This window comes from Argentina anserina, chromosome 2, assembly GCF_933775445.1.
Source record: "Argentina anserina chromosome 2, drPotAnse1.1, whole genome shotgun sequence".
NCBI lineage: Eukaryota > Viridiplantae > Streptophyta > Magnoliopsida > Rosales > Rosaceae > Argentina > Argentina anserina.
The window spans coordinates 29,757,229-29,772,722 of record NC_065873.1 but is presented as its reverse complement, the minus strand read 5'-3'; the positions used below and the strand labels follow the sequence as shown (position 1 = coordinate 29,772,722).

General features: G+C 39.3%; 4 protein-coding genes across 4 annotated transcripts; 1 reads left to right on the top strand and 3 right to left on the bottom strand.

Moving 5' to 3' along the window:
- Positions 1-16: 16 nt before the first annotated feature.
- Positions 17-1,755, bottom strand: LOC126784357 (probable E3 ubiquitin-protein ligase ARI8). Its single transcript, XM_050509819.1, is given in 6 exon segments — positions 17-321; positions 323-1,212; positions 1,214-1,341; positions 1,344-1,488; positions 1,491-1,604; positions 1,741-1,755. Coding segments are annotated over 6 exon segments (1,461 nt in total). The 3' UTR covers positions 17-152.
- A 433-nt stretch (positions 1,756-2,188) lies between these two features.
- Positions 2,189-3,826, bottom strand: LOC126784356 (probable E3 ubiquitin-protein ligase ARI10). Its single transcript, XM_050509817.1, has one exon. The coding sequence runs from the start codon at positions 3,824-3,826 to the stop codon at positions 2,189-2,191; it is 1,638 nt and encodes a 545-aa protein (XP_050365774.1).
- Positions 3,827-4,072: 246 nt separating this feature from the next.
- On the top strand, positions 4,073-6,370 carry LOC126784632 (F-box protein CPR1-like). Its single transcript, XM_050510110.1, has 2 exons — positions 4,073-5,291; positions 6,145-6,370. Exon 1 carries the CDS (start codon positions 4,194-4,196, stop codon positions 5,277-5,279), a length of 1,086 nt encoding a protein of 361 aa, XP_050366067.1. The 5' UTR covers positions 4,073-4,193; the 3' UTR covers positions 5,280-5,291; positions 6,145-6,370.
- A 431-nt stretch (positions 6,371-6,801) lies between these two features.
- Positions 6,802-15,459, bottom strand: LOC126785507 (exocyst complex component SEC3A). Its single transcript, XM_050511221.1, has 25 exons — positions 15,230-15,459; positions 14,586-14,656; positions 14,024-14,104; positions 13,803-13,870; positions 13,606-13,708; positions 13,157-13,302; positions 12,501-12,618; positions 11,953-12,057; positions 11,716-11,817; positions 11,475-11,612; positions 11,145-11,273; positions 10,967-11,047; positions 10,786-10,860; positions 10,500-10,673; positions 10,260-10,413; positions 10,086-10,150; positions 9,161-9,331; positions 8,996-9,075; positions 8,642-8,723; positions 8,082-8,179; positions 7,895-8,003; positions 7,750-7,818; positions 7,474-7,539; positions 7,313-7,402; positions 6,802-7,097 (listed from the first exon to the last, which is right to left on the bottom strand). Exons 1-25 carry the CDS (start codon positions 15,402-15,404, stop codon positions 6,987-6,989), a joined length of 2,661 nt encoding a protein of 886 aa, XP_050367178.1. The 5' UTR covers positions 15,405-15,459; the 3' UTR covers positions 6,802-6,986.
- Positions 15,460-15,494: the final 35 nt, after the last annotated feature.

The following is a 15,494-nucleotide window of genomic DNA, read 5'->3' as shown; positions in this document are numbered from 1 at the left end:
AAATAAATATCAAGTATGACATGAATTGTATTGTATGAACATCATATTTTCATTAGATATTTTATAGAGAAGCCAAGCAAGATTGCAAGTGATACAGAGAGAGTCATGTTGTTCTATCCAGCAGTGAATTGTATTGTATGAACACAGATAACCTAGTAAGAACCTGACGATGCATCCATCTCCAATAGGCCTTGCTCCAGGGCTGTAACCAGCTTCTTGAAATAATCTTTAGTGGCCCTGGTCAATGTTTCAAGTTTTACGCGAAATTTATGGAAATCATCCTTTAGTTCTTCCTCAGAATCAAGAAATGGTTGCAATTCAGGCGCATTTGTGAAGCCTCTCGAGGCTGAACTCTGCATGACCTTGCATCTCTTCAAACAGCTCGGGCTTCTTATTATCCTCAGGCATGTAGTAGCCATAAACATAACTCCACCGCAGCACCTGCCTACATTCAATTATCTGTTGCCATGCCTCTATGACGAAACTGAGTTCAAGCTCAGTCAGATACTGCTGTTTCCTATTAACTAGCTCCTTAATGTGCTTGTTTGGCACCTCGTTCAATGACTCGACAGCCTTTTCCTTCGAAGACTTATTGTTTGCCCATCGCTCGAAATAATGAAGATACCTATCTAAATACTCCTTCACCTTCTTCTGTCCCGGTTCCAGCTCCAACTCCTTGAGCTGACCACGATTTCCCGCTGTATACGCATCGAACCCATTGCAACATCTAGTTGTGTAGTCATTGAATTTCGCAAGGCAATACCAACAGAACTCATACTTACAAGGAGCTCTGCAAATCATATGATGACACCCTTCGTTCTTCTGAATTGCTTTCTTGCACTTTGGACACGGCTTGGTGTTGGACAATATCCACGACGCATTTTGCGAGTCGTCCTTGTTCTTCATCGTCCACTTCCTCACCGTCTCACAGTCCACCGGACGGTGACTCTCCTCCGTACAATTCCAGCAATAGCTGTACGAACATAGACACGAAACATCATAGTTTTTGGTCTCATACCTATTAAACTTAACAGCGTACTTATAATCCGGAGCAGGACACCACTTGATCTTGGTCTCCTGTTCGACATAGGATTTCAACAGGTAGTGCCAGTACTTCTCGAACTACTGTTTCGACATCAGGACCGAGATCAAGTCGGAGCAAACCGACGCCCTACACTTCGGTTCGGGACACCTCAGCATCAAGCACGTACGGGGCACCATCCTTGATCGCTGTGCCGACGTAACCTCTCCAGCAGTCTCCACAGAAAGGATGGCCGCACGCAGCGTAATACATCGATCCATAGTTGTAATCATCGAAACAAATCCCGCAGATCCTCTGGGTTTAGCATTAGATTGAACGACAGGCTTCTCCAACAGACCGGCCTTCTGCCGGGTTCTGTCTTCGTCGGTGAACCAGTCGTCGTTTAGATTGATCACGTTCCAGTTGTATTGAGTTAAGACGAAACACGCCGCTGGTTGTGAACTTGTGATATAGAGAGTACCGAAGTGTCTTCGGTGATAGCATCCTCTTGAAGTTTGGCAATCTCTTCTTCTTTCAGAACATTATAGCTCTGACGATGATCGGCGGCGCAGGAGTGGCAGGACTATACAAAGTAAAGTAGTAGATGGAGGGTGTTTATAAAGGGCTGTGTTTGAAGTCCACGGCTTAATGCTTGCTCATAATATGCAAAAAACAGATTATGAGGAAAGCTGGAAAGGAATGAGAAGAGGAGAACTAACAGAATAAGTACTCATAGTTGACATGTAATCAGAAAGAAGAGGAGGAAAGGAGAACTAACAGAAAAAGACTCAAAAACCACTCATTCATTATTTTCTAACGAAGATCAAGAACTGTAATATAAAGTTGTGAATCCTAATTAACTTGCTCATTATTAGAACCTCCTTCAAAATTGCAATTTGGAATATTCCAATTAGAAGACTAGACTACAGGATGATGTGCATCACTCACAATAATGATCATCGAAATCTAGCATCAGAACACATCTCACAGCTGGCTGCAGAAGCTGGATTTGAATATGTACAGATATCAAAAGACCAAGCCGGAACACACATCTGACATCTGCGGTTAGTTGCTGGATTTACATAAGTACAATGCGGACATGACCAACTATTGTCCTGGTACTCATGCTTGTGTTTCTTTCTGCTGGAAGAAGCGGTAGAATTCTGGTTAAATAACTCTGCGTGCATATCTATTTCTTTTCTTCTTCTTTTTCGATTTTTTCGATGGCTCTGGATGGCGCATTCTTTTATTTGTTTCTATCTCTGAAAGTCCCTCCTCCAACGCACTAGCCAGCTTGTTGAAGTAATTTTCGGTCACCTTTGTTAGCCCTGTAAGCTTTTTCTTGAAGTCGCTGAACTCGGAGTCCTTAATGTCACTAATAGAGACCAGAAAAGGTTGCAGTTCTCTCTCAGCACAGCCGTGAAGCCGCTCGAGGCTGTACTCGGCATGACCTTGCAAACACTCGAAAAACGCCCGCTTGTTACTATGCTCTTCCTTCTCGCTCATGTAATAGCCATAGACAAAGGTCCATCTCAGTACCTGCCTGCACTCAATTATCTGTTGCCAAGCTTGTATAATGAAATCGTATACATGTTCTACTGTATTCTTCTGCAGGGTTCCAAGTTCCTTAATGTGCAAGGCTTTCACCTTCTCGAAATCCTCTATAGCCTTTTTCTTCGATCTTCCATTGGTTTCCCAACGCTCATAGTAATGAATATATCTCTCTAACTCTCTCTTTGCTTCCCTTCTATCAATCTCAGCGACGCCCCAGTTCCCCTCATATGACTGATCGGAATTAGTTTTGTAAAACCTGTTGCAATGGCAACCTGACAAGTATGGCCCGAGACAATACCAGCAGAATTGATAAAAACAAGGGGACCTGCAGGTCATGTGATTACACCCCTCATTCTTTTCAATTGATCTCTTGCACTTGGGACAAGGCTTTGTATTGGCCATTATCCACTGGCCATTATGAGAATCATCCTGGTTTTTCAAAAGCCAGTTCTTAACAGTCTTGCAGTCCACGGGACGATGATTCTCGTCTGTGCAATTCCAGCAATAACTTCGAGAGCAAACACAAGAAACATCGTACGACACCATCTCCCCCAAACTATCAAACTGAACTGCGTAATCGCAATTAGGAGCAGGACACCATTTGATCTTCCTGTGATTATCGACATAAGATCTTAGCAGGTAGCGCTTGTACTTGTCATACAAGGCCTTTTCCTTATTCTCTGACATCACCAACACATTGTGGATTAAATCCGGACCGATCGCTGCGCTGCATTTTGGTTCAGGACACCTGAGCATCAAACAGGCAGAACCACCCTCATTGATACATGTGCCGATATAACCTGCCCAGCAAGCTCGACAATAAGGATGGCCACAGGAGGCTGTCAAAATAGCGCTGATAGTACTCCCAGATGAAATGTTGTACTCCTGAAAACATATTCCACAAGTGATTTTCAGATTTAGGCCGGCGCTATGTTGGACTACTGGTTTCTTCAACAAGCCTGCCTTGTCTCGAACTTTATCTTCATCAGCAAACCATTCATCCTGCAGATCCTCAACCCTCCAACTGAAGTGAGGGAGCAGCAAGCATGCATCAGATTCAGATACAAAAAGGACAGTGGATACTTCTGTAATATAATCTTGCTCAAGTTTGGCAATTTCTTCTTCTTTTAAAAGAGTGTAGTTTTTCTCCGGTACCGACGAAGTCTCACCAAACTCATCGACATCGTAATCTACTGGGAGATCTCCCTCTAACTCATTCGCGTCTTCATCGCTCTCATGCATATTGTCCATGACAGGCTCTTTGCTCTAATATTGCCAATGGATTCTTAGTCGCCTATGTATAGAGAGAGGCGGCCATTATAGACTTGGATCATGCATTCCTTATTCCTATAGAAAACTTGACTACTACTCCTAGTTTCATTTAACAACATATCACTGAAACGACTTCGTTTTAGGATGCGCAGGGACGAATCTTTGCCCATAATTAAGCCAAATCTGCCATTTTTACACGTAGCTTTTCTCTGGCAAAACTCTATACTCCAAGCCCAGTCCAGACCCCAATTTCTTTACAACTTCCCCAAAATGTTCTTCTTTTTTTCCAGCTTAATTACCCAGCTTCTTCTTCCATCTTAATCCATTCAAGGTATTAGATCAGTACATGATGGCTGAATTCACAGAGCTATCTGAAGATATTATTCTCGATGTCATTCGTTGGCTACCCGTGAAATCCCTGATCAGATTCACCTCCGTTTCGAAACGGTGGCGTTCCATCATACTCTCCGACCCCCAATTCGCCGCGTCTCAATTCAACGCAGCTCGCCGGCGTAAAACGAACAGGCTACTCCTCTCCACCGACGCCCCTCAGCTTGCCACTCTAGACTTGGATGATACGCCGTCGTTTAACGTCAGCAAGCGGAGCTTCCCTTTCGAGCAACCGGGGATCGGTTGTCGAGTCACCCTACTCGGCTGCTGCAATGGCATGGTGTTTGTAGCGGTTGATCTTGTCCAGTTCTACGTCTGGAACCCGGCAACCGGATTCTTCAAGCAGCTGCCGAAGCCGGAGTTTGTGGATGGTCTAGTGCTCAGGGAGCATGGTGTTGGCTACTTGTCTGCCACCGACGACTACAGAGTATTGGCATACTCGGTTTGGATTGATGGAGATGAGAATGATGAGGCAGAGATACATGTAGATGAAGAGATGAAGATGTTCTCCTCCAAAGCTCACGTCTGGAAAACAGTCCAATACCCTGCTCATTTCGTAGCCTATACTCATCGGGGGATTCTTCTCAATGAGGCACTTCACTGGTCCTTGTTGGATGACATCGTTGTTTTCGATTTCGCAAGTGAGGAGTTCAGGACAATGGTGCTTGTGCCTGGTCGACATGATGGAGTAGAACTCGGCAGTGTTGGGGTTAGTGAGGGATGCCTCTGTGTATGCGGTTATGTGATTACCTCTGTTGGTTGCAGTGTGGATTTCTGGGTGATGAGAGAATATGGTGTGGCTGAGTCATGGACTAAGCTCTTTAACTTTGCTTATGCTCCCACCCACCATCCAACACCGTACAGCGATTTCTTGGTTATGGAGAACTGTACAGTTGCTGTAGAACCTACTGGCGACGACATTTGCTTGTTGAAGAAGATTGATCATAAACAAGAGAGTGAAACTGGCATGTATATGATTCAAGCCTGCCCTAGCCTTAGCATGATTCCGTACGAACAGAGCCTACTTCGGATAGATGATTAGTCCTCTGTGCTGGTTCGTGACTCCTTACTTTAACTATGCTTAAATATATCTACATTTTTAGTTGCATCCTATTATCAATTCATGAAACTTTCCGATTCCTTTGGAATTGAAGAAACTGTCGAACCTGATTCCTTGTATCCTTTTCTTATGACTTGCGTGCTTTGGAAGTTCCTTGTAATTCATTATGTCATGTTCTGCATCCAAGTAGAGTAAGTTTCACTGTGCAATTTCAAGTTTAAGCTCACCTTTAAGATTTGACGTATTGGTTGGATAACAGTGCTGTTTTCTAGGTGAGTTATTGATGTTCTGGGGGAACAATAGATTACAGGGTCATGTATCATCTATTTTTTTGCCTGTTCATTATGATTTGTGTGCGTATGTTCCTCGAGACATTGTTTCAGATTTTCAGAAGGTCTAGCTCTGTTCATGCATAGACCAAAGAATATCGTTGGATTGAAATATAATCTAGATTGTCCCTCAAAATTGATATGAATCTAGATTGTTGTATTATGTGTTCAGTGTATAACTTCATGTGTTAGCCTCTCCATTCTCCATTCATAGTGTTTAGAAAAGGTCTGTTTTTTCCTGATTTTTCGTGATTGTAAAGAGGTTGGGAAGTTGAAACTGCTTTCTTCTTTTATCTCCATTTGATTCATCCTCTTCCTATGAGCCTATGGTCTATATGCGGCATTAGTTGTTCTTGATACGTAAATGATTTTTTCTTTTTGATATAATAGTCAACCTTTCACGTAGTTAGAAACACCTTCTCTAAATATATATGTTGTTTTGCATTCTATCTCAGTTGTGCTGCTCCTGTTCTTCCTGGATGATCATTGACTAATTGTTTTCATGGATTATTTGACAGATAATCAGACATGTTATATCAGAGATGTGGTAGGGGTCTCTGGATATTGGAACTGATTACTTCATGATCATGAGGTGTGGACTTGATGGAAGTGGATGCACTATTAGTGGTTAGGAGATTTCTTAAAACTGTTGGTTTAGGAACTGAACTGACATATATTCATGTTTTGTATAGATGACAATGATGGACTATGTTGTGCTTATTTTGTTTGCTTCACTTTGTTGAACTTCTTTATATTGTGGGAAAAGAATGCAGATTGTTGTATTATCTGTTGATGCAACTATTTCAATATTAAGGTCGTTGAAGTTTGTTTTAATCTGGACCTCTCTGTCTAGGCCATATGGATTTTTCTGTATGATCCATTTTAATCCACTATGTTTGAAAATATTGACACAACTCAAATATTTTTCTGTGGAGTACTCCAACCACAACACTATTCCAAGCTATTAACTTTTTTTTTAAGTCATCAAAGCATAACCTTGAAAAAACCAACAGTTCCGGGCTATATATATATATATATATATATATATATAACATAGCTTCTTGGCCAACTTTGAGAGCAAGTTTCTCAGTTAGTTTGCTTTCTTTATATCGAGGCGGCATCCCGGTTCATGATGGAATGATGGAAACGATCAGCAAAAAATGAGTACAGCTATGGAAAACGCAAGTTACAATATATCTTTCATGTAAACAATTATACATGTTTTTCAACTGGGACGATGAAAAACCGATGTTGTCCCATAAATTTCGACAAAAGGAAAGCAAAGAAGATTACATCAAGCTACAACTGTTCCTCAAACATATCTATGAAATGTTGTAATTATACAGGACAGTGACTCAATTTACATGGAAGCCAAAAGTTCTCTCATCTCTGTTACAGTAGGAATGGTCTCTGAGGGGTAGATTTTGTTGACTAGTTGAGCAAAACTTTCATACTTGTCCAGAAATTCCTTCTGTCAAACCCAGAAAATCCATTAAATATTTTCTCGTAGGAAAAGGTTTACAAAGTTGAGCACACACAATAGTTCAATTTCCAATCGCTGTATAGATAAAGATAGCAGCAAGATGCAGCAGTTGAGCAGCCTATTGTTTAGGGTTCTTAGCATAAATCAAATCTGAGCTCTAAACATGCTTTACAACACCAACATAAATTTATATAACAACATACCTTGCATTTATCCCATAAGGACGGCAGCAGTTCTTCTGATGTCATATTTTTCTGCAACTTCTTGTACATTGCACTGATGGACTTGTCAAGCTGCATACCCAAGATGATGTTTAGCAACGAACATATGAGACCAAGATATAAGGAAATTTTACCCAACTCACCCCAGATAAACTATATTTTAACATCTTCCGCAGATCCACCTTTGACAATCCAAGCTGAAAAGGAATCTGAAATTTGTGAAGAAAATTGATTAGCAATATTTAATATTTTAGAATATCTCAATTAAATCAATTGCACAGAACTGTTTCTCAAAACAATACGTACATCAACCACAAAGTGTAACAGTTTATTATTAATGCTTTCGGATTAACTATAAACATGTACAATGTAAACAAAATGAGAACAAAATGACAATTAGGGACTAATGATTCACTAACCTCTTCTGGTGCAATTGTATACATCAAATCCTCTATTTTTTTTGCAAACTGGAAAAGCCGCTCAAATTGCTGCAAAGAGAACAGGACGAGGGTTACTTGTGTTCAATATAGCGGCTTTAATCTGGCACCAAAGGGAATAACTTACAGCGTAAATGATCATACTGATATGGCGTGTGCAAGCTTGTTCATAAGCTTCGCTTGCTTGATGATAAAATTTGGCCAATGTGGGAACAACATTTGCTAAGTCATACAAACTGCAGGCAAACTGCTTCTATTCAAAACTCAAATTAAAAGAAAACACTGATGATAGTTGAAAAGGGAAAGAGGACTACCTATTCTGAAATGCAGCATAGTTCTCTAAGAGGAAGAGGTCGGAGTATTTCGGATCCGTTTGTGCTATTTTCTCTAAAGTCACAAACATTATACTAACCTGTCAAGCAAGCAACCTCACATAAGAATACAGCTCCGGTAATAATCTAATGTTTTCATTACCTCTTTATTGGTCTGGATTTCATCATTAAAAATCATGGAGCCAGTTGACAGTTAAGTGCTTGAATAAAGAGCACAAAAAGGTGGTCTTTTAAACTGGATTAAGCATTCAAGGCCTCATACTTAGAATAGAAAAACCAAAGTAATATCACAAGAACCACTAGATTTTTTTTTGTTCGAAGAAGAACCACTAGTGTTTGCTTGTACATGCTTGAATAAACAGAAACCATCTCTGTAGTATAATGCCCATTGCCGCAAAGGACCACTTAACCACTTGTGACCAAAACAAAAACATTCCTCTTTCAATCATGATATTTGATGCCCTATCCCACTTGTTTGGATTATAGTAGTCATCATAATTCACCCACCACAAAAGTTATGTTGTCATTGAGAAAAAACTTACAAATTTTGTGTAGGCTTGATCAACTAACTCTCTAGACTGTCCTTGGATATACTGCTCCATTCGCGTCGCTAGAGTTGCGAATCTGCACACAAAGTGAGCAAATTCAACTACAACGTGTTACAAGAAGTATCAAACACATAAGAACAGCAGAGAATGGGATAAGTCGCTGCCTGGTTAGAGCTGACAAACTGTTTTGGAACTTTGCATTTATTTACTGGAAGTAATGAAAATTCTTTCCGATTTCTTGTTCTTTTCATTTTCTTCTCTTTTCATTATAAGCATTCAGTCAACATTGCAGACCTCAACTTGATGAACCAATGACTAAGAAGCATAAGCTATGCTGATCCATTTTACCTTGGGATGTATGATAAGACACCCATTTGCCTAACATTGCGCTCATTTCTTTCAATCTGGTGGCAGGCTTCATCAACAAACTGCAATTGAAAAGAAGTGACGTGGGCTCATTTCATAACTTTGAAAAATATATGACCATGATCACCCTTTAAAAGAAAAACTTACACGACTGAATTGCATTGATATTCTCGACTCCAGATCGCCCAGCAGGAGACGCACAAACCCTGCTGCATCAGCTTTCTGACCAGAAAGATAACGCTCTGTAATCCCATGCATTGATATGCAGCGTAGAGGATCAATCTTGTATGCCCAGTCCACCACAGCATAAAAGTCTTCCTGAAAAATCATATAATGACATCTTTTATCAGTGACATCAGGAAAAGCATATGTCGTGGGACACATGGAAGCTACCTAGTCCATGCGGCTATGTAACATTTTTGTGATATAATATAGAAGATGAAGAACAGTATGTAAGGTATGAAATATTATGTAATCTGGCCTTTTATGCAAATTCAGATGCCAATGCAAACAATAAGTTTCAGTCATCTTATCAATATTATCGTCCAATAAAATCACAATTCAGGAACATAAAAATCATGTTAGGATTGTCATCAAGGAACTCTCCCTAATATGACTGGTTTTCATCTAATGAATCAATCCTGTGACATGGGAAGTTTCCAAAATCATACAAATTTACCATGCGTATTACAAACAGACAATTTTTTCTCAATCAAGACCAAATTTTGCACACACGAACACCTTAGAAAGACTCTAAATCATTGGATACTGTTCAAGTGTAAGGATTGCCATTGGAATAGGATACCTCCAGTCTACAACCTAAGCTAATTAGAGTAAAATATCCACTTTGGTATCACCTAAAACCATAGATAAGAAATCCTAACTTCTGTGAGAGAAGATTGAGATTTGAGATGATGTCTATTAAGGAACATGAAATACAATTCCTAACAGGTCACCTCCTTCTGCTACAGATAATGTGAATATGGAAACCCGCTAATGAAAGAGAGTGCAGGCAAAAAATTTTAGAAAGCCGGTGTAAGCAAGCAAATAAGCAATTTGTTGAGCTCATTACTTGGATGCCATCTAGTAAATCCTGAAGAGATTCATTCAATGCTGCAAGCTCTCCTGTTTGTTTACCTACAACATTAGATGATTGGGTCATGCAAGAGAGTGAGGCAGAACTGGATTATAATTACATACAGTGCAAAGGTTAAACATAAGACTGAAAGCAAACAGAGTTAACTACCAGCTTTACTGTCGTTGTCATCAATGTCCATGATTCCCAAATCGTCATCAGTGGGGTCATCATCATTGTATTCAGATTTATCTCCATTGGCAGTACCCCCTGGAGGAACCAGTGCAGGAACTTCAAAGCACATAAAGTGTGCAAAAAAAGAACTCTGTAGTTGACACAATGTAGACTACTTTTTAATAGAAAGATCAGATTATTCAGATTAAGGAAAAAACTAGAATGTCCGGAGTTGACCTCATCTACAAGGAGTGGGATAAAAATTGTGAGCATTTTGGAATAAGCTTCAGAAACAGTAGAAGTGTCTGCAGCATTCACATTTTGACCAGAACCGGTAGAAGCTTCAAGCCAGGCTGTTTGATTTTTTGATGCCTTTGTGCTAGCACGAAGCTCATTCGCAAATTCACGAGCCTAAAGACATCATACATACATTCTTAGGTCAGTCAAAGTTCCTGAAAAGGTATAAAATTTGAGAGCAAAAGGTATGATAAAAAACTAGACTTAGGAAATTAATATTTCTAACCTCCCGACGAAGAAGCAAGTTGAGGGAGCTACAATATGCTTTTCTCAGCGGACCAAGACAATTTTTATCAAGAGTCTGCAGAAACAAAGGTGCCGATGATGAGAAATAAATAAATACAAGCAAATACACACATATATAGAGCAAGGTTCAAATAGTTAATGCAATTAATATGAGATAAGACCTTTAAATGTTGCAGAAGGCGAGCATATGTCCTGCATTTGTACCGTAGATCAGCATGATCAGGCCTTTTCAGTTGCCCCCGCTGTTAAAAATCAACCAAAGTAGTCAGCATTGAGATTCCTACTGAGATGATGAACATTTTTAGTTAAATGTACAGGAACTAAAGTCCTAAAGTGCACCTGAGAAAAGTAGCTCTTGTCACTGATCATGAAATCCACCAAACTAGCAAAGTAATTTCGCAAGAACTCAGAAGCTCTTCTGACAAATGTAGCTTTTAATATTTCAAGTTCTGCTCGCTTCTCTTTAACCTGTAAGTATTTGAATAATTACGAGTGCATTGAAAACTTGTAAATTATTTTACTCTAAGGATTAAGTTACATTATAACCAATCTAACAATGTTCTGAAGTGTTATTAGCTTCAAAAGAGAACTTTGAAAGTCACAGCACAGCGTTTTTGCACACTTTATATTTTTGGGAAGGGAAACAAATGATAAAGATAGAGTGCATACAGCTCGCATGTTTGCATAGATAGGATCCAAATTGGGTACTTGAAGACTGCGTATAGCACCAGCTAACCACTCACATGCTTCTATGTTTTGAATCATACGTGCCTCGTCAAATGAACCTCCAGTCAAACATGTTGAATACTACACCAAGGAAATGACATTCAAAAGATCTTTCGGGCCTAAACAAGTGCCAGTTCAAAACTAATCAACTATATATCACAGGTAAACATAATGGACAGCATACCTCCGTAGGGATATGCAAGCCTTTCAGAAGCTTGTCAAGTTCCTCTATGAGTGCTTTATTATTTACAGATTGCATTTCCAACTTGTTATTGCGGGTTTCTATCTGAAAATGTATGCTGTGTTAGTCTAAAATGTATTAAGCACATTTAACAGAAGATCAAAAATTTTAAAGGTACAAATTTCTGTGATGTGCAATATTGAAAACAAACAAATTGTCATCCATATATCAAAGATATACCGACTCAATGTCTTCTCTCATGTGTCTGAGTTTCACGTTGAAGATGCCTAACCATTCATCCATGTCATCAACACAATTAGTTGCCGCTTCAATCCCTTGCAAAACCTACAACACCACAAAATGACGCTATACATATTAGTCTCATATGTTTTCAAGAAAATGGACATCCATGGAAACAATGTGCTAGAATTAGATATGAACAGCTTTCACATCATTTTCATATACAGCTTGGTAAAGTAATGATGCAAGTAGCTCGAGCAGATAATGAAGAATGAAGTTGTTCAAATAAAGATAGCGACATCATTTGTGTAACAGAAAAATGCTCTAACCAAGTATGAGGTCAAAAAATGAATGAGTGAATCTCAAGATATAGCCACATGGATTACTACATAATGCAAAAGCAGTGATACAGACATGTGAACAGAAAATTAGAAAATATAATTAAGTAAACATCTGAAAACCTCCTTCGAATTAAGAAACTTCAAAAAGTAACTTTGGAAAGAAGAAATGCCATAATATATAAAGAAATGAACAGAGAAACGGCTCACCTCATCCATCAAAGGTTCGCTTTCCAAAATGGCATGCACATTTGCTGCTTCTAGAGCCAGAAGCTCTCTTTTCAATCTTTCAGAAAATGCCTCTGCTTCACCAATACCCATTACATAACTGCACATCACATATGTGCATAGTTGCAACAGTATAAACTTAGAACTTAGAAAAAAAATTGTGGCTGCAAGACTACAAAGTAAGGCAACTAGCAACCTAATAGGAACAAAGGGGAAAAGTCCCAGGAAACATGGTTTCTAGCACATATAAATGATCATCAAACTAGGAAGTATAAAGAACTGGCTAAGTTTACTTTTACAATGAATATATGTGTACACGACATTTGACTAAGCGCAGGACAGCCACTTGTTTCATCAACTATGGGCAGGCGCAAATGCTGAATTTAAATCATAAATTAAGCAGGCGACCAGGCGTTATATAAAACTTGTCCCGTTGATCTAAGTACAAACAAAGTTCAGGAAATTAAAGAAGAGCTTCCAAAACCTCAAACCAGTATAATCATATCTTTTGCTTATCTATTTGCTGATTATGCAAACGCAGCATCATTTAACTTAAAATCTTATACCACCAAATATTAACATTCTAAAACAGAAAAATTAAATTTTACATTACAAGAAAGATAATGAAATGTACATACGTTCCCAAAAGTGCCTCCATGTCCTCTTCCTCGGCCTGTGAGACAAGTTCTTTGTCAACAGTTACTTTCAAGTCACGTTCAGTCACTGTTGAAGCAGCAGGGTCCTCCTGCTGATTTTTTTTACTAGAATCTGCCGGTGTGTTTTCCTAATTTAACAAAAGACGATAAGGAGAATAAATTATTTGGAAACAAGTCATAAAAGAAAGTTTCTGACAACAGGGAGGAGGCCAAATGTTAAGACCATTAAAGCATATAAGAATTAGTTAGTCTCTAGTAGTTACACAAACACCGCACATATATCTTTCCATAACAGAAACACGAAGTTACCGTCAAACAGAAGTCCCAACTGAAGCAGTACCAGTAATTACAAAATCACCAGGAAGTGAAACCTCAGTCATAAATATCTTACAATCTTAAAGACCACGGAAGTATAAACTCATAGTATGTACCTTAGCCCAAAGAGCCATCTCGACAACATCTATACCAACGACTTTGGGCAGCTGGTCCAGTGCATCCTTGCATATGTTTAAAATACACAATAAAAGGCGGTTCCTACGTCAAAATATATATATGAGCAATCTACTTAATTGATGAAAGGATTATACGGTTTATACCATAGAGAGGGGTATCATTTTTCATGATATACCTGTCACCGATGTTTCGCATGGTCCATTGAGGAGGAGCAACACTCTGGCTTCTTAGGTTATCAAAACCCTACAAAAAAAGGAGTCAAACTAGAATAAACCTACATGTTTGTTCAGAGATTGGTTCTTAGTTTTCTTAATTGCAAGAACCCCCTTCCACTACACAGATTTTCTACACAAGCATATAGTCTTTCAACAGACATCGTGTAGGATGGAGCATTACCAGAGTAAAAGTACATCCACTAGGGTCGTTTGTTAAAACCTCCACCTTTGAAAGATGCTTTAGCTTGTATAACTTTGCAGCCTGCAAGTAAAGGGAACTTTCTGAGACGTTGAATTCATGGCAACTTTGGGAAAGGTTGGCACTTCGTAAGATATTGTTTTTGGGTATGGTGAGACCAGATTCTTTTGTTTAAATAATTAATCTCATTATATAATACTACTTGTAAGATAAGTTACAGTTTCTCTCACATATTGGTAAGTAAGAAAAAAAAACCTTTCATCTGCTAAGGAAAGAGTCCACATTAAATATTAAGGCACCATAACACTAGTTATCAACTCCAGGCTCTGTGTCGGTAAAATTCCGGCAGCATTAAGCACATAACATTCTTCAGGGAAAGCAGATAAAACCAGACAAGACTAGAAATCGGACAATCCATCCCGAGGATTCAAGTGGAGAAAATTTACCTCAATATAAATGCAATACCACTGAGTTGACATAAGCTAAAACAAAGTGGAAAGCAACAAAACAAAATTTTCTTTAAAAATGAACAAAATTAGTTTACCTCAAGAACTCCTCCACTGGAATCTTTAAAGACTCGAAGAAAGGCTTTAGTCCGCTGGCCTTTGTTTTTCACTGCAAAAACCACAAATGTAGGTCATCCACAGCCATTTACCACAGAACGACTAATGTTATCAATAATAAACTCAGATACACATCTATATATCTAGCTAATACTTATTAATACACGTATAACCATTCCAACCTAATTGATTGATATCGAACTGCAGCTCCCAGATCTTTAGTGTAACCAGGTAATACAGATACCCATGTAGCATTTCCAATAAATCAGAAATAATGGTCTCCATAAGAAGTATCAACTTTTTTACACTTGAAAAAAGTGTACTCAATCAATATAACAACAACACTTAGCAGGTTCTAGCTACACTACTCCTAAAAGTAGATTAAATTAAGGTCTAATCAGAATTAACAAGCTTCTGGCGAGCTTCAAAGATAAGCTAATCTTCAGTTCCAACCGCATTACTCATCCAGCCACATTGTGACAACCTCTACATTCTACTACCTCAAAATCAGTCAGATCAACCGATTTAAGCTCAGCTAATCTACTAATCTAATCGAGATTACACACGGTGCGCTAGCACTAGTCTGATCAGGTCTAAGAGAGGAAGACGAGAGAGAAGTGAGTACCGGAAAGGGCAAGAACCCTAGGCTTGGCCATGTCGCGGCCGAGCTTGTGAGTTTTGCCCCACATGCCTCTGCTCTTGGCGACACGGATCGACATGACCACGGACTGCTTGGTGCCTTCGATTGCGGCCTCGCAGGCTCGCCGGAGCTCCTGGTCGTCGGCGCTGGATTTCGCCATGGCCGGTGGTGCTGCACTATCTTGTGATCTCAATTGGAGCTTCTCGTTGGAAATGACCGACGCACGAGCTGAACGAAAATTTGATATAAA

Bases quoted from the DNA above. Each gene is read 5' to 3' on its own strand.
- LOC126784356 (XM_050509817.1), bottom strand. From the start codon at position 3,826: ATGGACAATATGCATGAGAGCGATGAAGACGCGAATGAGTTAGAGGGA.
- LOC126785507 (XM_050511221.1), bottom strand. From the start codon at position 15,404: ATGGCGAAATCCAGCGCCGACGACCAGGAGCTCCGGCGAGCCTGCGAG. The intron at 13,709-13,802 runs GTATATCATGAA...ATTTTGACGTAG, and splicing joins ATGCGAAACATCGGTGACAG to GAACCGCCTTTTATTGTGTA. The intron at 7,098-7,312 runs GTATGTTGTTAT...TGGGTTTGACAG, and splicing joins CCTTATGGGATAAATGCAAG to AAGGAATTTCTGGACAAGTA.
- LOC126784632 (XM_050510110.1), top strand. From the start codon at position 4,194: ATGATGGCTGAATTCACAGAGCTATCTGAAGATATTATTCTCGATGTC.